Below are 22,701 nucleotides of genomic sequence, written 5' to 3' on the forward strand. Positions count from 1 at the left end.
CCAATAAATTCAGATATTCTAGTGTGTGTCTGTGTCTATGTATGCATGTCATGAGAGTCTATACGTGTGTGAAGATGAGGACAGCCTTGAACGTTGGTCCTCGCTATCAGTCTTGTTTGAGACAGGGTCTCTGTTGTTCTCTGAGGAGTGTATCACTGTCTTACCTGTGAACTTCATCCTGTTTCCTCTTATCTTACTGGAGAAATGCTGTAATTACAGGCATGCACCACTGTGCCCTGCTTTAGATGGGTTCTGGGGATTCGATCTCAGGTCCTCATGTTTGCTGGACAAGTGCTGTATGCACTGAGCCATCTCATAATCAAAGGCCTGATCGAAACTGGGTGACCATATGGAAAGGGTCATCATCCACGCCACCTCCGTGTCTCTGTCCATGCCACATACCACCAGAGAGGGGCAGAGTGCTGGCTGTGGCATTTATGGCCACATTCCCACAACTAAACACCTCACCAATCTTCCTGAAATGAAAGATGTGGCACTTATACCAGTGTGGTTCCCACATGGGTCTAGAACCTTCATGAACATTGTTCAGTTTATAATTCCTGTGGACAACCATAGGAATTCAGGGGGAAATCAGAAATAAACTACATTATAGCTGTGTAATTCATATGGACAATCAACAAAAGCAAAAATGGCCAGGCAGTGATGACGAGTGCCTTTAATCCCAGCATTCAGGAGACAGAGGCAGGAGGATTTCTGTGAGTTCGAGGGCAGTCTGGTGTACAGAGTGAGTTCCAGGGCAGGCTCTAAAGGAACAAAGATACCCTGTCTCGCAAAAGCAAAAGTAAAAAAAGAGAAAAAAGAAACGAAAAAGAAAAAAGTAGAAATGAAGAAATCAGTTTTAGCTGTTTAGTTTTAGATGCATTTTAAAAGCTCAGTCATTCACTTATTCGTTCCCATTAATTTCTTCTAATGTCCATTTTTTCATTCTACTTCATGTAGGTTTTTACTCTCTTGTTTGTTGTCATATTACAGATAACTACACATGAAATACAAAAAATTAAAAAATGGTATTCCTATGATCATGGATAAAGCAGTAGTGGCGTGTTCCCGCCAAGATTTGGAGGGCAAAGGTGTGGAATTAAGGAACATTTTGTATGCGGACATAGTAGTGAATGAACTCTGTGCTGAGCGGTTTAAAGATTTGACTTCAAAAGTGATCATTTTGTTTAGTGAGAAGATCAATGAATGAAAGAACATAAACAATAAGGCCTTTCCCTTTCTCTTAGACTTATATTCTCTTTCCGTGGAGCTGCTAGCTGTGGTGGTGGTTTCACTGTCATTTTAGACATTATTTATGTAAACATAACTGTAGTGACAAATTTCATTCACAAGCTTGGATAGTAGGAAGTCACAGATTCTTTTATTTTTTCCGTAGCCCCCCTAATCATTTTTCTTTCCACCCATGAAGCCTTAATTTATTCAATTCTGGTTTGCCCTCTTCCATTTGTCTAGATTTTAGCTAAGTTTCAGAAGTGGTATTAGTGCAATGGCATGTGGTAAGTCATCCCCCACCTCCGCAACCCCCTCCCGGTGCCCAGACGTGTTTCTGCAGATGCCCTCCAAGTCCTCCATGACCAACTCTAGTCCTTGATGACTCCAAGCCCACAGAGACCCTTTGTTCCTCTCCTCATCGCCCTGCCAGGGCAGTTGCTGCTTCTGTTTCTGCTCCCTGCATCTTGACTAGGGAAGAGGAGGCAGTAGAACCTTCCTGCACTCAGTTATGCTGGCCAGACTTGTAGCTCTTGTCCTTCCTCCCCCTGGGATGCATTGCCTCTTTGTCCCTGACTTTCTGTCGGCCTTTTATCTCTCCCCCCCCCTCCACCTGCTTCTGTTTACTTCGTTTGAGAGTTAAGTTAGGAACAAAGAAATCAAGCAGGCAGATCGAGTAGTTCCCTGACTTGAGAGAGACTCGTCTCCCTTGGCCTGGATGGTGGACCGCATGCAGGCCTACTTCTGAAGGACAGCAATGTCCTCAACAATTCTCAGTGTCACTGAGCCTGCCTGGGCGTGAGGGAGTGTGGATGGAGCAAGAGGAGCCCCTTAATGCTGCTGACAGCTCAGTCAGCAAGTGTGCACAATACAGCTGTGTCACTGGTGATAGAGGATCCGCAATGCTCTCCCCATGCAGAAAAACCCTTTGAACCCTGTCCCCACAAAAGGGTGGCAATCTCATATGACTACATTTAAATTTAGAGGCAGATTAGAAGCCACAAATCTGACGGGCTGTGGATTAGCTCGGAGGTAAGGCATTTGCTTAGCATGCACAAGGGTTTAGATCTGAATCCCTGTATCTCCAGAAACCACAAGTACGCTTCATCTCGTTAACACGTCACGTGGGTGATTGCGACTTCACATTGGTAGTGTAAGTTCTTTGTTATGAAGTGAACTAATGTGACATCATCGTTATGGAGCAATAATAATCTTGAGAAAGGATATGAGGCACGGATGTGCTTATTTGTCAAAATAGAGATATATGCATTTCAGCTCTATAAATGTATCCCAATTAAAAAAGTCATCAAGCTTTGGCAAAATGGCTCAGCAGGTAACAGTGATGGCTGTGCAAGCCTTGGGACCTGCATTTCCACCCTGGAACCCACGTAGGGCGGAAGAAAATGACTTCAGACTCATTTCTACACTTGCACTGTGGCATGCACACCTACACACGATAATAATAGAATGAGAACAGAAGAAAGCAAAAGAAAAGCAATAAAGTATATTTCTAATTTACAGTGGGAGAGAAAGGACGGAGGAAGAGAGAAGGGGAAACAAGAATAAATGGATTTTTAAAAATGATTAAGTAGAGTTTGAAGTGTCTTTGTCCCCCAGGCAATTTTAAGTCGAGGAGGAATCTTTGTTTTGCCGAAGGTATCTCTTTAATGCTGATTTTCCGAAGATTGCAGAAGGCAGCTGGGGCTGTAGCATCCCGGATGCTCTGGCAGGAAGTCCAGAGCGACTAAATATCACGATGATAGATGGCGGCCAGAGGACAGCAGATGCTTCCCCTCCCGCACAGGACAGGACAGCAATAACAGCAGAACGTGTCCTGCAGCCTGATAGGGTCAGGAGCTGCTTCCCCAAGGAAACCTCTTCACTAAGTGTGTTGTGATAACCACAGACATGGGTTGTCTCAAACCCTTCCGGGTGAAAAGGCCTCTGTCAGGTGTTACAGTTCAGAAAACTCCAAAATCTACGGCGAGAAGACCACAGAGTCTGTGATGTCTGCCTTCTCTTGAAATTGCTAATTTGTCAAAGTGATTAATATCAGAACAAAACAATGATGATTTGGAATAGTATTGAACTTTTTACCGAGAAAATCATTGAATAAATAATATGAAGCCCTGGTCTTAGCCTAGTGGAATCTGCATCTCTACGCCCTTAGCTGGCACTCGGGAAAGGCCAGGCCCGTGGTTGTGCCACTTCATAGTTGACGAGTGTGTAGGAGACCCCGTCACTCCATAAATAACAGGACAAGAGGTCTTTGCCACTCGGTGAGCAGGTGTGAGAACTACAATAAAAGTGGGATTTCAGGATAATCAGAAAAGGAGGGGAGAAACTGGGTGCAATGATCTTGTGTTTGCTTGACAGAGTTTGTGGCAGTGAGGTCGGGAGACAGTGGAGCTTGTAGGGTAGAATAAACCTTATACATAGCTTTTACAGAGTAGGTCACTCAGAGAGATTGAGAACAGGTAAGAAAAGGAGTCGAGAGAGAGTGTTCTATGTTGACAAACCCTTGTCAGAACCTCTGTTGTACTTTAGTGTTGAAGAATTAAATTTTATTTTTGGACACTTGCAGTATTCTGCTCTTATATGAATCTTTTGCAGCTTTTCCTGCTATTTCCTCTCTGGTTTATTCTCCCTTGTTTTCATTGTACTACAAAACTTCTCTGTCTCTTCTTTGACATCTAATCCCTCCCCCTTATAATTTTTACTGTGATGTAATTGCTTAGGGACAGACAGTCTTTATCTTCAGTAGAAAGGTGAACCAGGAGGTACCCACTAATGCAAGAAGATTTCAATCGGAGGCTATTACTTCCTCCTTTAATCGGTGTTTGAGATGACAGTCAACACGAGCTCACTCGGTGGAATTAAATGTCAGGTACATTCGAAACAAGTGAGGAAGTGTTCCTTCGAGCAGTGTGCCGTAGAATTCGCCATAGGAGGAAATGGGAACACCATGTGCGGTGGTAGCGTTTCAGGGGGGTTATTTTTAACCTATTTGTCACTGTGCCTGTTAATGAAGAAGAGATCAGGTTTTCAACTCCCTAGTGAAATCGGAAGACTTCTCCTGCCTTCCACGGAGAGAAGTAACGAGAAAGAATGAGCTATAAATGGAGTTTGTCATTTTCACACTGAGGGGTGTTAGCTCCTTCGGAAGAAGGCATGACGTGCTTGAAGGTGAGATTATTCTTAGAGAGTGAAGATACCTTGCTGTTTTTCTAAAACCATTATATATTTAAGAAGAGAACTGACTTTTTTTTGAAATTTAAAAAACTTGATTATTAATTACTTCAGAATGGTTGCATAAATAGCTCCCAAATGTATGGCCATACTTTCTTCAGTACAAAACATCTCTTTGTTACAAAATAAAGTTGCATGGTGGCACATGACAGTTTTTCCAGTACCTGGGAGGCTGAGGCAAGAGGATTGCCATGGGTTCAAGGCCAGTCCTGCCTAGTGAGTACTAGACTCACTAGAGAGACATAGCAAGACCTTGTTTAAAAAAATATATCAAGTACAACAAAATAAAATATGGCTGAAGGCTGTGGAGGCCTGAGATGGCCTAGGATGACCGGATCTGAGGATTCAACTGATTACTCAGCAGCCCATGGCCTGAGGACTCTCATTCACTCTGGTTTGTCTAAGGCCCTTGATTTGTTTTTTCTTCTTTTGTTTTGTTTTAATTGGTTTTTATTGAACTATATATTTTTTTCCTCTCACCTCCCTTTCTACCTTCTCCCATGATCCCAATGCTTCCAATTTTCTCAGGAGATCTTGTCTTTTTCCAATTCCCATGTAGATTAGATTTATGTATTTCTCTCTTAGGGTCCTCTTTGTTGTCCAGGTTCTCTGGGATTGTGAATCATAGGCTGGTTTTTCTTTGCTTTATGTATAAAAGCCACATATGAGTGAGTACCTATGATATTTGTCTTTCTGGGTCTGGGTTTTCTCACTCAGTGTTTTCTAGATCCACCCATTTGCTGGCAAATGACTTCATCATTTTTTTCTGCCGTATAGTACTCCATTGTGTAAATGTACTACATTTTCTTTATCCATTCTTCAGTCAAGAGGCATTTAGGTTGTTTCCAGGTTCTGGCTATGACAAACAAATCTGCTATGAACATAGTTGAGCACATGTCCTTGTGGCACAATTGAGCATCCTTTGGATATATACCCAAAAGTGGTATTACTGGGTCTTGAGGAATTTTGTTTCCTAATTTTCTGAGAAATCACCATGTTGATATCCAAAGGGGCTGTACCAGTTTGCACTCCCACCAGCAATGGAGGAGTGTTCCCTTTACCCCATATCCTCTCCAGCATAAGTTGTCATCAGTGTTTTTGATCTTGGAAGGGCCTTGATTTGTAAACCACACATCAGCTTCTCTCAGCACAGTGTAATCTACACTGGAGCAAAGACACATTATCTTTGGATCAAAGGGTTATAAGAATAATTTTCTTTTTCGAGTTTTAAAAAACTTTTTATGAACAAGACCAATATTAAAATTATTTGAATATCTCTGTACAAAAATGCTGGTGAATAGACAATTCTGGCTCATTGAATAGCTCACTGCTTCTTTGGGGGCAGAGTGAGGATTGACCTCTTGAGAAGTAATAAATTATGGATGGATAATGTGATGTCCTAGGTCTTGGGGACAAAGGTCGTGCATCTCAGATGAGAATCTGATGATTAGTGATTGTCGGTGACTTTCCAGGTGACTACCTCCTTTCAGAAGCGTTGCCTGGCTAAAGGCTTCTTGGTTTCGCTCTGATCTGATGGACGAATGAACCATGTCACCTGACAGCTCAAGGAAATAATATTTCAATTATTTAGTTATTGTCGTTGGGATGATGTCACCACCGACCATTCCTAAATCTTCGATTGTGAAAAAGAACTCCATTTCCTCATCAATCCTCCCCCTCTTTCCTGTGTCCCATGGGCCTGCTGGTCACTGCAGTGTGTGGGTCTCTGTCTCCAGAGCCACATGGTGCCCCTGATCCTCCTGGCTTTGTTGACCGGGTGGCTGAGTGTTTTGGCATGCCTAAAAATTTAAAAATCAGAATAAATGATATAATGATATACTTCAAAGTGTACTCCCTACTCACATGCACAGCATATAAAATTCTTTGTCTCAAGATAAAAACATAAAGAGCTAAGTAGTACATTTGTTTAAAAATGATAGAAAATAGCAAGCTTAGGTGCTACAGGGTTGATTTCAGTGACAACAAAGCCCCAATCCAAGAACTTCCTCATCTTTCATGATCATGGTTTGAGCCTACATAGTTTTGTTGAACAACCTTCATAGGATTGTTTTATATGTTTGACAGCAAATGAAAGAAGGGAGGGGGGAAGAAGGAATTAAAAATAGAATATAAAATAGGTTTTGATTAGTTATCCAAGGATAACTAAAGCAGCCAAAGGGACATTGAACTTAATTCTTACGTACACCAGCCCTGGCAATTCACTCATGAATTTTTTTCCATGAAATCCATTTCGTTGTCTTATTTTTATTAGTGAAACCAAATCTTAAAAAAATTAACTTTTAAGAATAGTCATTACAGAATTTCAGAGTAAGCTATGGCAGTAGAAATGGCAATCCTTCTTTGCAGCACAGGGTCCATTCACGGAAATGGAGTTCTTGTCTCTTCCTGCTGCGTTCAGGGTCGACCTGGATTCGGGTCCTGTTTATTCTGGCGCTGTTTATCAAATACAGGGGTAATGAGATGCAGTGAGGTCGCAGGTCCCCGCTAACCTGATGATCTGTGAACTCCGGTAATAGAGGACGCTCACGTGGAACCTAACCATGCAATAAATAGGCCCACAGAGGGCTTAATAAATGCCACTCACACATTGTCTTTGAAAATTACATGCATTTCCATTAAGACTTGTTTTAATCATATTGTTCTTGATGGGTATATTTTGACGTGAACAGTTCATACCATGTGCTATGGTGTCTGTTGAATTCTTCTGTACAGCTTTTTCAAGCTGGGGAAATAGGAAGAAGGAGAAAGTTTCTTGAATCAGAGCAACATTCCATATTTTTGCCATTAGGTAGAGAGAGAATTCATTTCTAATCCTTAGCCCGGGAGGTCACATTCCTTTTTAAATTGAGAAACAAAAGCCTATTTAACTGGGATTATGTAAAACTTCCTCCTTCCCACACATCTGGAAGACTGTGCTGCCCAACCCTACAAAGCCTGATTTTCCTCAGAAGGAGCTCAAAGGAAGAAGCCCAATTATGAGACCATAGATTCAAATGTCACAGCAAGCGGCACCTTCCATTCCCCTCTGAGAGCCCCAGTGAAGTTAGGATACTCATCACCAAATCTAACCCCAGTTCCTGGAAACATGCAATGTTCCACAAAAGAAGAATAAAATTCTAGGCATCTAGAGGTTTTTAGTTTTTGAGAAAGGAGGTTAGAAGGCAAGAACACTTGGGAATTGTTCTGAAATCTTTAGTTAGCTGGGAATGATTCTCAATTTTATGTGGTTATTTACATCTGCAGAATTTTAAGATCCATTTCGTCATTCAGACACTTCACAATTATCTTCTGAGAAACTTCTGAGGTTTCCTTTGTTAGTTTCTGTCTGGTTTCCCTCAGAATGGTTCCCTCATCTTGAATAATGGCTTTTCTTGCCCTTTGTGGTAACAAACTTCTCATGTGGAGTGGTACATTGTTTATCTTCTTGATGGAGAAGAAATGTTAGAACGGTCATGTGATACATTCACGATCAGGAATTCCACACTGACCAGCTGCACGGGGTGGTTAAAACAATTAGGGAAAGAGACCCCACTGCCGGTGAAACAAGGGGATTTTAAGGCCTTAGGGTTGAGGAAGTTATGCAGAAGGACCATGGCAATAGTCTGAGCTCAGAAACCAGTCTGGAGACACCTGAAATCCCACTCAGGTGAAGCAGACCGCGTCAAGTGGGGGGAAGGCGAATTAAACAATCCCACACCAGCTCCAAATAAGGTATACTAGGTTTTTCTTTATTAAAAGGGAGACTCGTGGAACAGGAATGGGGTCCAACATCCAGGTGTGGAGCGTGGGAAGAGAGGGCCGAGCAGGCGGGACCTTGGTGTTTTGGTACCCAAAGCCACGCCTCAACCTGGTCCAGCCTCTCAAAGGCCATTGGCTGAGGGGGATTCCCCATCACCCAGGGATACAGTTTTGGACTTTTCTTTGTGTGTATGCCCTTCTTAGTTCCCCTCTCTTTAAAAGTATATACTACTATGATTTTAACCAGATCCTAAGCTGTAGTTTCTGGTGGTCTGGCTTGTCATCTCCAAACGTCCCTGCAGCCAAGGAACATGGTTTCCAGCGTAGTCATTGCCTCCGTTTGTGCTGCCCAATGACAGGCACGCATCACATAAGTCTGCTGAGCATTTGAAATATGACTAGTCTGAATTAAGAAATAAATTACAACTTGGGGACTACTATAAAAAAAGAGACTATCAAGGGCTGGAGAGATGGCTCAGAGGTTAAGAGCACTGACTGCTCTTCCAGAGGTCCTGAGTTCAATTCCCAGCAACCACATGGTGGCTCATAGCCATCTGTAATGATATCTGGCACCCTCTTCTGGCCTGCAGGCATACATGCAGACAAATACTGAGAATACTGTATACATAATAAATAAATAAATCTTTAAAAAAATAAAAATAAATAAAAAGAGACTATCAAATATGCCATTAATAATTTTTATGTTAATTACATGTGAAAATATAATTTAAATATACTAAGACAAATAAAACATCTTGAAAATTAATTCATTTGTTTTTTTAAGTTGGGGACCTTGAACTTGCCAGGCAAATGCCCAACTTCCAAGCTACCGTCTCTGCCCAATTTCTTTAGTCTGTAATGTAGCTATTAGAAAGTTGAAAAGTATGTTCATTTATTTGCATATGAGGGTAGAAAAGCACACTGTAGCATACATGTGGAGAAAAAGGACAAGTTGCGTGAACAGGTCCTCTCCTTCCATCTTGTGGCGCCCCAGGGATCCACAGGCTTGGTGGCAGGAGCCTTTCCTTTCTGAGCCCTCTGGCCTGAAAACTGGAACTCAGTTGTATGGCTCCTGTGTCTTACTTGAGTTACATTAGTAGCTCTCATGTTTTGATCCTCCAGTCCATCATCCGCACAGTGATTTCTCTGAAAATTGGATTTGTCTCATGGCTTTGACTTTGTAAACAGAATAGTGGGAGTCTAAACATAGCTTTGGAAATTACTAGTTATGTTCCCTTGGGTGATAGCGTCTCTAAATTCTAGTTTTAATATCTCTAAATAAAAATTTTTAAAAATTAGAGGACAATTGTTTTACATGTGAATGAGGGTTGGTTTGTGGACTCCCTAACACGGTGCTTCTCAGCCACCCGGTCAGTGGTTTATGAAGTCCTCCACTGTCTAAGCCTGCAATGTGGCATCTTTCTGTGTGTACCAGTATGATTCCCGTCACACTAACCCACTGAACCAACAGTTCAGTTTATGAATCATGAGTTCTGTGGATTCTATTCCCTGCACACATTGGCGTTTCCTCCTTGCTTAGTTTCTAGTAAAACCAGTTCAGAGGCTACCTTCTTCAGAAACTCTGACTTGCCCAGTTTTGAAGGGATCCCGCTACAGTCAGTGTGCATTCCTATTGTAAAGATGGAGTCACAGTGGAAAATATTGCGATTGGTTGGTTCAGGTTGCAACTCTTCAATTTGATAGCTGTGTAACGCTGGAAGAATGCCCTTTCCTCTCTGAAGGTCATTATTCTTATTAGTAAAAACGAAGACAATAACCTGCAACCTCCGAGAAAGTGTCACGCACTTTAAATGCACTTTAAAGCACTCTACCACTTAAAACAAGGCAACAAGGAGCTACCATTGCGTGAACACCTCTGTTGGAACTGTTTGTTTACCCTTCTGCCTTTCCTTATAGCTTGTTAACTGCTGGAAGAAGTAACCTTGTATCAGTCTGCCTTTGTATTGCTAAAGCTAAGCCCAGTGCGCTAAAGTCAAGACCTCTGAGTCCTGTACGTGGTATTAAACAGAAGACCTCCGTGATAAATGATAAACACATAAACACCACTTGCAGCTCAGAGAAAGGTTAGACCTGACCACCTAGAGCGATAGGCATTCAGGGGAAATTAAAATAAATTGTGTTGACAAACGCAGTCAGATTGTGAGGAAATCAAGCAGAGGACATTTAAAAGACTTTGGCAGGACGCCCACTGATTTATCTCCTCAATCCTTGGGGGAAGCCTCTGTTCCTCCAGGTGCAACCTGTGAGTGACAACTGGCACTTTTTAGCCCCTCCTCCCCGTTAGTCTACCAAGTAGGACTGGTCCTCCCAAAGCTTCGCATGGATTCTCTAACTCCAAGCTGTTAGACTATCCACATTGGCATTGCCGTTGAACAATATAGTAATACGCAGATTCTGCCCGTTACCTACTTAATCAAGACCGTAGACGAGGAGGCCTCCAATGCTTGCTGTATCGATAGTATTTTCCTTATATGTGGCTGAATAGGAAGTCCTGGTGAACACGTAGAGCTAAAATGATTACTACAGAAATCCAAGTGCCCACCTTCAGATTCATATTAATAATGATAATTTCAGAGATGGTCCTAGAGCAGTGGTTCTCAGCCCTGTGGGGGTCAAATGCCCCTTTCAGGGGAGTCACCTAAGACCATCAGAAATATCTGATGTTTATATTACAATTGATAACAGTAGCAAAATTACAGTTATGAAGTGGCAACAAAGTAACATGAAGAGATTAGGGTCCTTGAAAAGTCCCATAAAAGACTACCAATCACATATGCAATCAGCAAGAGTGTTTATTAATAAAAAAAAAACTGCCAATACATTGGGGTGGCAAATGGCAATAGCCGGAGAAACTGGAAGGCCCCCTCTTAAGTGGGGTTAGGGGAATTCTAGGGAGGAGAGATTGGTCTGGGGGTTAATTGGTGCGGGGGTGGGGGATCAGTCTGGGGATGATTGCTGCTGGGAAGATCAGTCTGGGGGCTGATTGGTGGTGGGGAAGATCAGTCTGGGGGCTGATTGGTGGTGGGGAAGATCAGTCTGGGCTGATTGGTGGTGGGGAAGATCAGTCTGGGGGATGATTGGTGCGGGAGAGATCTGTCTGGGGGATGATTGGTGCAGAGGAGATCAGTCTGGGGACTGATTGGTGCGGGGAGATCAGTCTGGGGGCTGATTGGTGGTGGGGAAGATCAGTCTGGGGGCTGATTGGTGGTGGGGAAGATCAGTCTGGGGGCTGATTGGCATGGGGGAGATCAATCAGGGGGATGATTGGTGCAGAGGAGATCAGTCTGGGGACTGATTGGTGCGGGGAGATCAGTCTGGGGGCTGATTGGTGGTGGGGAAGATCAGTCTGGGGGCTGATTGGTGGTGGGGAAGATCAGTCTGGGGGATGATTGGTGCGGGGAGAGATCTGTCTGGGGGATGATTGGTACAGAGGAGATCAGTCTGGGGGATGATTGGTGGGGAGATCAGTCTGCGGGATGATTGGTGGGGAGTGCGGGGGAGATCAATCTGGGTGATGATTGGTAGGTGATTCTAGAAGTTAGGGACTTCCCAGCGGCAGGGTAGGGCAAGTTATCTTAGCTAGCAGGAGGCTGTGGTCCTCTGCTGAGCTAGCAGAAGGCTATGGGGTGCCTGCCGATTGGTTGCTCCTGAGTTGTGATTTTCCTGAGAACTGCTTACTCAGCTCCAGCCTGTTCCAGTAAACTGAAACTAAGGCCTGGTCTCTGAGAGAGCTACTAGCCCGGCCTGCCATGGCCCTGGTCCTCTCAGAGGAACTGTTACTAAAGGGTCTCAGCATTGAGAAAGTTGAGAACCGCTGAACTAGAACTGATGGCAGATAGTTATTATGAGTTTTGAATATTCTCTTATTTTTTTTTTCCAGTCAAGTTTGGTGTTTCTCTCAAGCTATTTCATAATGACAAAGATTAAATAGTCCTCATCTGTCACTAATATTAAAGAAGACCATTAATTCTGTATCAATTAAAATATTTCAATATTTAAAAATTTACTTTATACATATGGATGTTTTGTCTGGATGTTGTCTGTGCACAACGTGTGTGCCAGGTGATCATATAAGTCAAAAGGCAGCATCAGAACCCCTGGGATTAGAGACCTCAAGCTGCCACGGGGTGCTCCTAACGGCTGTATTATCCCTCCAGCCCCTCCCCCTTCTAATTTTTATGCTATTTTTTAATTAGAAAAACGATGGGAAGAAATTCACATAGCTTACTCTGTACCAGGGAGAACAGAGTCAGATATACCAGTTTTTTAGCGACCAAAAAGGGTAGAAATTCACAATAAATTAATAGTGGTAATCATTTTATTACTACTAATAAGGTACTACCTCATGCATAGTATGTGTATTATGAGATTTTCTTTTATGACTTCTGACCTTAAGAATAATTCTACTTATGAAATTGTATTACGTTCAGTTATTCATTTACCCAGTATTTATTAGTGCTACACAGAGTAAATGAACATGCCAAAAATGAATACAAGTTTGGGTTCTTTGCCAAAGCCATTGTCTTCCTTCTAATGTCACAGACATTTTTATCAGACTCTTGTAGCACAGGAGTTAGAAATGATCCCAACTTCCCGCTAAGATGTATGATACAATGAACTCCACCGCACGTAAATCCTTATTAGAAATTCTTCTTCTTTGAAAAAAAATAAAGATAATTGGCGTTGCTGATGTTCTAGTGGGAGCACAGCTGGAAAGGCTGGTATAGCAGTGATTTGCTGATGGCAACGTGGGTCAGACGTACTTAGACTCGTTTGCCAAGTCTATACTTCCTGGGCTTCTGCCTCCTGCCCTCAGGGGCTGCACCAGCTCCCTTCACACTCTGTCCCCTGTCTGGATGGGAGTTGCTGCCCCCTCCCTGAAAGCATAAACAATAGAGAGTGCTAACACAGTGGTCGGCCAAGCAAAGGGCAGAGTGCCCTTTCCACTGAGTTTGGCACCTGGAATGTGGAGGTCTTTGAAACTGTCCTTTTGGCATCCAATAAAGCATGCGTGCCGTTTGAGGACCAGATGGGGGAAATAGCTTTCTTCCTGCATGTTAGATGTGTGATGACTGTCGGTGGCAATGGCCTAGCAAAGGAGCATTAGAATGTTACTGAACATATAGCAAATGTCGTCCGTTCTACTAGATATGGAAAAATATACTTTGATCCTGGCTTACGTTTTTATCACCTCAGTGTACAGTAATAAAATAGAGGATTAGATTCTTTCTGAGGTTAACATAAGTCAGCATTAACGTAAGTCCACAACTTACCGGTATTAGAACCTGTGTGTACTCTGGAGTCGTATGTAGATTACATTTGATTCCATCGTGTGAAGCACAGTGGAATGTAAGGTGTATGTTTTCCTGAGAATAGTGATTTAAGACAGTTCTACTGGCCATACCACGACCTGTGTATTTGTGAAGCACATTTCCGTTTTAGAGATGTAGATTTTTATGTTATTAGGTAAGTGGATGTAACTTTATTTTTATACTTGTATTGGGCCTATTGGGCTTCCATATCTTATATACAACTGTTGGTTCCGCCATATTCCAGTCATAAGGCCTGCTATTTTTCTGCAACTATTTCTGTCAGCTTCTAGACACTGTCGAGAAGTCTCTAGATGTCACACAGTTAATTGTCACGATGGCTAGTTGAGGCTTGGGTCAGACTGTTACCTTCATTTTATTCATGAGGAAATTGAAACGTTAAGGAATTTCCTGCCACGACAAGTTACTAAAAGACCTAAGATTTATTCCTAAGCCTTTCTGGCTTGGTGTCTTCTGAACCTCGTCAGAATCTACTGTACTGTGACTGTCTACTCTGCAGGGACCATTTGAGCCAAGTAGCAATACGTATCATGTGTTTCCTTATTGGAGCATGGAACCGACCTGTGCTGCTTAGTTCTCGGACTGAGGTTGCATTCTGTGTCCCTGCAGGGTTGAATGTAGCAACTGTGAGATTGGAGAGCAGTGTGGTACCATCATGCATGGCAATGCCGTGACCTTCTGTGAGCCGTATGGTCCTCGGGAGCTGGTGAGTATGTGCCGCTGAGGTCCATCCTTTCATTATGGTGCTTGCTTTGCTTTGTCAGCACAAGTTTCTCTCACGCTCTAGGAGTTCAGACGAAAATTGGAAGTATTATTTGTACTATTATTGATGTCTCAAAATTGAGAGGGGTGGTTTTATGATCATTTCTAAATATAAACATGACGGTTCTCATCAGTTTGTCTCACTAAACATGATTCGTCACTGTAAATACATGTGTTAAACACAGATGTGATCATGTATATCACATGTACACAATACATGTCATATTTAAACGCATGTGACTAAATTCTTTTTATCTAAAGAATTTTATTAAGTAGTGTTATCAAAAGCATTAGTTTCACAAAACAAAAACAAGCAATAAACAATCAAAAAGCATGAATTTTCTCATCATTTACATAGGCAAAAAAGTTATTGTTGTATCTATTTTCAATTTGCCTAAAATAAGAATAGTATATCTACACACAGAATTTCTGTGAGCCTAAATGACAGACTGCTTTCAAAATGGACCATGAAAGTCTTTCTAGTGTTGTATATCACAAAGAGAATAAGATAATAGACAATAAAAATAGAAGGAGCTACAAGAGAAGGCAATATAGCCCAAATCCTACTTATTTTTCTGGAAAATATAGTACACTAAAAAATTTATCTAAATAAAAACAACATTAATTAAAATAATACTATTCTCAGTTAACTAGCAAAAATCTTATGAATTGATAAATAAAATGTACATTTTAAGAAAGCAAGGTACTGAAATGACCCTTTTTTTTTCTAGATTCTTATATAAAGCCTTTTTCTTATCCTTACTATTTTCTCTTTCCAAGTCAAGAGTTTCTTATGATGTTAAACTTTGGTTCCTAACAACAGATAAACCCCAACAGATTTCTCTTTTAAAGAATGTACTGAATAAGTGAGTTTGTTTTTAAGTAATTCATGCCAAGCGACCCTAGAGTCACTCTTATTTAATTTCCGTGTTAGCCATTTCTTGAGAAGGTCAATCGTGGGATTATGTGTGCAATGAGCATGCTAAATTAAAAACAGCGCAACCACTCCCGTGAGCATGCGCCTCGTGGGCCTTTTGTTTTCGTCTTCCTTTCTGACGTGATGACTGCATTCATTTTACATCCCTGAAAAGGACATCGAAGCCTTGTGATGCTAGGTCCCACTGGCTCAGCCCACTGCCTCTGGCATGTTCCTTGTGCTTCCTGGTCAGTGCCTGGCTCCCCACAGCCCCTTCTCCTCTTCCTCACAATCTTCCTCTTCACCCTGGGTCACAGGCTGCGTTTCAAAGTCACTAACTTCAAAAGTGGCCAGAAAGATTAGCTTCCATAGCAAAGAGGGGAGAAAGCCCTATGTATATGAGCAAATAAAAGATTTAGTTATCGAGATGTGGAAGCCAGCTAACTTTGCAGCATGTTCTTACTTCGTTCTGCTTGAATACCCTTTCTGTGGCAATGGATATATTTAACCTATTGAGGACGTGAGTTTCAAAACACTGATGAATTGAGTTTTCACCTGAAACTAGACCACAAACAAAATTAATTAGATGCGAATTAAAATAATAGGTGCTTATAATTGAAGTCTCACAGGGTGTTATACCACTGCAGACACCAGTAGTGAAATGTTCTCTGAAAAAAATAAGATCAATTTGCTGGTACTCTTTAAATAATATACCATGAGTGAATTAATTATCTAGAAACCCTAAAATAAAATTAATTTTATCATAGTTAATTGAGCTGAGAATAACGGCCTGTTTGAGGAGACGCTCCATTCAGTAATATTTCTGAGAACGTTGTCAGTGGGAGGTAAAGGTATGTCGTGATATAATGCCAGAAAAATTCGTATTTCCACAAATTCCCATAGTCGGTAAAAGCCACACGATCGTTTCTCTGTAATCCAGTCTGTTTATGATTAGGCTCGGACCCCAGCTGGCTCGTGTTGAGGTGTAGATGTGAGACCATTCACTCACTTATCACCCTGTCATCTCAGGATAAGACAGAGAGGCAGAGGGATGGTGAGCTCGAAGCCAGCCTGGGACACATAGCAAGAGCCTGTCTCAAAATGTCTACATAATAATAACCTTGTAAGATATAAGAGTGGCCGGCAGTTTGTATTCCCATCATAAGTATTTCCCAGAAAATGAGCATGTTCTGTAGGTCCAGAGAGGCAGAATTCAAAGGACTAATGTTCATTTAGCTTTCAGCCCGTTTTATACTGTGCCAGTCCCCTAGCGGCCAAAGTATGTGTGGTACCCATGCTGCCTTCAGAGAAAACAGTCCAACCGAATGGAAAGTGAGAGATTCATATGCCAGTTAATATTGTATTTCCAAAATCTCGAGCATTTGTATGGAACCCCAAAACTGAATCCAGTTGAAGCTGTTGTACATGCAGACTGATGAAAGATAATAGCCCTGAAACACCACTTAATAAACAATAGGCCTGCTTAGTTTTCATAATCCGGTTTCTATAAATTTGTGAAGCTAAGAACCACAAGCCAAGAGTCTTTGTCAGTTAAGTCATTTGCTTTGGATCTACTAAAAAAGACACGTGTGTTCCCGAAGCCCTAGCCTGGGGTCTGGATCTGAGGTCCCAGGGCTGGGTCAGGCTGCCCTAATCAAACAGGACCGCTCCAGCGGAGACACAGGAGGTGGAAAATCAGCGATGGCGTTTGATTCAATGTGACTAGCCCAGGCAAGATGGCCAGTGTCCTAAGAACTACCTTCTGGGGCTGGCAACGGTGCCAGGACCCTACAGGAGATCACAGCACGATGAAGCCGGCCGCCCTAGGAGACTGTAGTCTGGGTCATGTTGATCTCAGGTCTGGTGGTGTGGGCCCCACTGGCTCCGAAGGAGCTGTTAATGTCTTCCTGCTCATTCCAGCCTACGGGCTACAGATAAGGCCCTTCATGCCAATGCTTTCAGACAGCTCCTGGGCTTGAACTTGGGTCCTTGTGCCTGCACCGCAAAGACTTTATTAGCCTCGCTTATCTCCAAGGCCCTCCTGTTATTTTTCGTAGCTGAGAATTTCACTAATCTTAGGGCCATAGTAATGAATGGAGCATCAGACATCACAGGAGTCCTCAGACTCCCTTGTGAAGGAAAAACAAATATAGAATCAATGACTCATTAAAAGCCATGGTCACCTCATTCGCCCCTGAAACTTAGCAGTGTGTTGTGCAGAGGTCACAGCTGTGTCACGTGGCAAGACAAGTGACTCAGCACCATTTATTACGTGACCAGGAAAAGTACTGAGGATTCTCTAAGATACTCTGTGGACTAGCAATAGCAATAACGATCGTGCTTCTAATTTATATTTCAAGGAAACAGTTTCATGATTCATCTGGGAATCTATTCCGTTCCATAAAATCATTCAGTTTCTCTGTTGGTCATGTGCCTCTTTAGATCTTAATATGAAATTATCTGGATGAAAACCCATGAGCAAAGATGGGTTTTAAAGTTAAACTTACTTTAAAAGCTATGGGGGGGGGGGACGCAGATTTCTTTGCAAAGTATTTGATTGTTGGTATTTCTCTAATATCTCTGCTGGGAGGAAGACTGGACAGGACAGCTAGAATTCCCTTTGTCAGGCCACACCGCTGATTCAAGTTTGGTATACAGTAGGAGCTCGTACTGACTCTGGCTGAAGGGACTATAAAATGTCCCTGCCATCCTCTCTTACCTTGGCTGCCTGCCTGCTGGAGTTCTACAGTCACATGGTTAAATGTGTCAGGTCATAAAGGAGCAAGATTAGGATAGCATACTGTGCCTACCGTACTGAGTATGCATTCACACACTGGCCGTGACAGAGAGAGGAGCCTCATGAGGCAGCCATACCTCCGTGGATGGTGCTCAGGAGCCCAGGAAATGAGAATTTAGCTTTTATCTCATTAGCACTGTTTGCCTGCTCCAATGAATAAATAACTTTATACATAATCATTTATGTTTCTCTCCCCTTTCCAAAGAGGAGAAGTTTGTCAATGAGTTCTTTGGGACACTACAACTTCACAGAAGTCTGGGGAGGTTCTTCCTAGGCCCTTTTTCTTAATATCTCTCCCTCTCTCTCCCTTCTCCTCTTTCCTCCCTTTCTCATTTCAAGAAATAGTCACAGGTTCTTCAGTTCTTTTGCAAAGTTGTATCATCATTACCACAGTCAGTTTTAGATTATCTTATTATCTCCCCTGCAAAGATTACGGCATTTAAATTCGCTGTTTTAGTTCTGTTGACTTAAAGAAAGCTTTTTGACTGCATGCATTTGCTTTGTGTGCATAGGGGTGGGGCACAGGGATAGACAGCACACTTGTGAAGTCAGGGGACAACTTGCTAGAATCAATTCTCTTCCTGCCTTCCACCAGGTCCCTGGGCCTGAACTCAATCTCGGGTTACCAAGTGTCTTTAACCAGTGAGGCATATCACTGCCCCTCTATTTACTTTTTATCTTGTTTTCCTCTTTTGTTTTATTCTTTTTTACTTGCTTTTATATAGTAGTTTTTATTTTTTAAATTTATTTAAAAAAAACTCTTTTTCTCATCTTACATGCCAACTCCGCTAACCACTCCTTCCCCTTCTCCTAGTCCCTCCACTTTCCCGCCTCCTACCCCTCATCCCACCCCCATCCACTCTGCAGAGAGGGTAAAGCTTCCCATGGGAAGTCAACAAAGTCCAGCACATTGCTTTGAGGCAGGACCAGGGCATCCCTCCTATATCTAGGCTGAGCAAGGTATCCCTCCAGGGAGAATGGGTTCCAAAAAGCCAGAACAAGCGGCAGGGATAAATCCCGATCTCACTGCCTGTGACCCCACAGTCTGCCTCAGCCATACAACTATATCCACATTCAGAGGGCCTAACTTAGTCCCATGCTGGTTCCCTCGCTATCAGGCCAGAGTTGGAAGGCTTCCATTAGCTCAGGTTAGCTGTGTCAGTGGGTGTCCTCGTCATGGTCTTGACCTCTTTGCTCATATTCTCACTCCTCCCTCTCTTCAACTTTGGGAGCTCAGCCCAGTGCTCCACTGAGGTTCTCTGCATCTGCTTCTATCAGATGCTGGATGAAGGTGCACCCTCTCCACTATTGCTTATGTCTTAACTTTCTAGTCTTTTTGTTTGTTTGTTTGTTTGTTTGTTTGTTTGTGTTTGGTTGTTTTGTTTTGTTTTGCTTTTGCTTTTTTTTTTTTGTTTTGTTTTTCGAGACAGGGTTTCTCTGTGGCTGTGGAGCCTGTCCTGGAACTAGCTCTTGTAGACCAGGCTGGTCTCGAACTCACAGAGATCCGCCTGCCTCTGCCTCCCGAGTGCTGGGATTAAAGGCGTGCGCCACCATCGCCCGGCTTTGCTTTTGCTTTTTTAATACAGGGTTTCTCTGTATAACAGCCCTGGCTATCCTGGAACTCTCTATTAACTAGGCTGGTCTCACACTCACAGAGATTCACCTGCCTCTGCCTCCCAAGTGCTGGGATTAAAGACGTGTGCCACCACTGCCTGGCTTTTTTCTAGTCTTTTACTCTGACTTTATGTCCCAGTTTTTGTTTGGTAGCCTTTTTATGAGACTCTCTTTGGCTCCCAGGCTGGTAATAACGTAGAGGAAGGTGATGGGCTGCATGTAGTCCTATCAAAAGCCCTTGCAGGGTGTCCTAAGAAGTCTCAATGACTCTCTGAGAATCTTACCATCCAGGCTCAAGTTGGGGTCTCTCACAGTTTGCTCCCCAAGGGGGAATAAAGGAATCTGTCTGCTCCTGGCTCACTGGTGAGAATGGTGAGCAGTTGGGGAAGTGTAGCCTCTGTGGGTGGAACTTTCTCACTCCCTTGTTCCCAAAGCCCTTCTCCCCTCAAGTTTGTCTTCCTCTCATACCCCTTGTTTGTATTTTCCTCTAGACCACCACATGCCTGAACACGACAACAGCGTCTGTCCTCCAGTTTTCCATCGGTAAGTGTCTCTTAGCGATTGTAGCAATCTTTCTTGGAAACGCTTGTTTGAATCAGAGAATACAACTGTCCCCGATGCTTTCAGGATTGGGAACGAGGAAATCATTTAAAAAGTAAAATTAAATATTTTAAAATATTGCCAAGCAGTGCATGGTGTTAAAAGCGCTACAGGTAATCCGTAACCTTTTAAAGACTTTTTATTATGTTCCGTTTATGTATGGTGTGTGTTTGTTTGTGTATGTGATTTATGGCTTGCGTTTGGAGGTCAGAGGACAACTTGGTGGAGCTGCTTTTCTCTGTTCACCCTGTGGGTCTTGGTGATCAAACTCAGTGTCCAGAGTTGGCAGCATCACCTTTGCTCCTGGCTTCACAGCCCTGAAATATTCGTTATCAAAGATTATTACATATGGATGTCGAATGCATTGGCTTATTCCATTGTGGCAGAAATGACTTCCCACTTATGTTTGCTCAGATTAAGACAGACATATGTTCAGTTTTCGGAACTCTGATGGGTAGCAGAAGAGATAATTATGAGTGGTTGAAAGAAACTAAGATTTTATGTTTGACATAAGTAACCTATGTTTAATTTCGATTAATTAATTAATTAATAATTAGTTAATGAAAAAACCACTATGTCTGGAAAATATTTCTTCTAAGGGTTTCTGCATGAAAAGTAAAAGCTCCTATCCAAAATATTCAGTAACAGCCTGCCTTTTAATGAAATGCTAAAGGTTTTGCTACCTATTCCAGTCTTTTTAAAATTTTATAAATATGTGTGTGTGTATATATATATATGTGTGTGTGTGTGTGTGTGTGTGTATGTGTGTGAATCAATAAGAAACTTGTACACATTTCCAAAGAGACTATTCTAGAGAAAGAGAGAGTGTCCTCTCCACGAGACGTAGGTTTATCTCTGACCTGCTGCAGAGTTTGCTGGCATCTGATAACCACACCCTGGCCAGTGTTCTGTAGTCCCCCCCATCTGGACTGCCCGTCTTTGGAGACCAACCACCGAGACCCTTTTCCTCAGCAGCTCCCATTACGTAGTGCATGGCAGTTTGGGCAGCTGGGGAGCCCACTGGGTTGGCTGTACCAAAGTGCGGTTTTCTAGGCATGTGCTTGTTCCTCCTCCGTCAGCAGGCCTCGTGTCAGCTTGTGCAGGTGTGTGAAACTGCCTGGTTACCGTTTGGGGTACTTCTCACATTCAATAGACGAATCAAAAGTGCATATTCGTAAAAAGAAAATGCTGGCAAAGATAAGAAATGGTGAGGTTTTTAATTTTTTTTTTCAATCTGTTAGCTTGACTATCCTAACTCTCATTATCAAGACGAAATAACAGTTCTTTTTATGGTAGTAGTTTGACAATAACAAATTTTTAAAACTATAGCCTGATAGGCCTCTTCATGGATCTTAACTAGAATTAATGTGTTCTGTTTACTACACCACTGAAAAGTCAGAGTAATTTATCTGTGCTGGGGGTGCATTCGTCGGGGTTCTGTAGAGTCACAGAACGTATAGAATGAAAATCTCTCTCTCTAATACACACACACGTGCACACACACACACACACACGGATTTTTTGGAATGACTCACAGACTGCAGTCCAGACAAAGACTAGCTGTGAACAGAAAGTCCGAGAATCCAGCAGTTGCTCAGTCCCACGAGGCTGATGTCTCAGACAGTCTTCTGTATGTGCTGGAATCCTGAAGAAGTGGGCTCCGATGCCAGTGAAGGAAAGGGTGTGCTGACCAGGCAGGGCAGCTGGCGAAGAACAAACCCTTCCTTCTTCCACTGTCTGTATGTAGGCTTTAGCAGAAGTGTGACTGGTTCAGGGTGAACCTTTCCACCTCAAGATCTGGGTCGAATGGGCACCGTCTTTCAGATTAGATTAGATTAGATTAGATTAGATTAGATTAGAGGCATGTGTCTTCCCACCTCAAAGGTCCTGATTAGAAGTGGATTCACCCTCTTCAAACCAGTCAGAAAATCTCTCACAGGTGTTCCCTCCATTTCTGGCTTGTAGTTCCTTCCAGATGGAAGCAAGTTGACAACCAAGAATAGCCATCACATGTTAAAATAAACATTAATTTTAAATATTATATTCAGGCAATGAAGGACCACGAAGGAATCCATAATTCCACTAGATTTTTCATTTTGATCAAAGGAGATCTAACATCAGTTAACATGTTCTTTATTATAGAGAGGAAGAAAGTCTCATTTTGTGAGTAACAAAGATGGCATCGATTCTCTATTTCCCAGCCTTTTCAGTCAGACAATTTCAGCGTCAGTTCAGTAGAACTCACAGAAAAGGAGCAAGCAGGGAGAGCTAGGGAGATGGTCGAGAATGTAAGGTTTATCACGTGACATTCAGGACACAGAATAACTCCAGGCCAAGGGTTAGGTGGCTGTAGCATCTGACTTAGCCCAAACTTTAATTTTCCTACCTGTTTATAAACCAGCTCATATAATTGAGAGAACAGA

General features: G+C 42.5%; 1 protein-coding gene across 1 annotated transcript in view; it reads left to right on the forward strand.

Moving 5' to 3' along the window:
* Window positions 1-22,701, forward strand: part of Reln (reelin) — a 445,074-nt gene that overhangs the window by 209,506 nt on the left and 212,867 nt on the right. Inside the window, exons 7-8 of the mRNA XM_041668128.1 lie at window positions 14,199-14,295; window positions 20,170-20,221. Of these exons, the coding sequence (XP_041524062.1) occupies window positions 14,199-14,295; window positions 20,170-20,221 (149 nt within the window). The remainder of the gene's footprint in view (window positions 1-14,198; window positions 14,296-20,169; window positions 20,222-22,701) is intronic.

This window comes from Microtus oregoni, unplaced genomic scaffold (genome assembly GCF_018167655.1).
Source record: "Microtus oregoni isolate MIOR12 unplaced genomic scaffold, Mior012 000018F_ref0000195, whole genome shotgun sequence".
Classification (NCBI taxonomy): Eukaryota; Metazoa; Chordata; class Mammalia; order Rodentia; family Cricetidae; genus Microtus; species Microtus oregoni.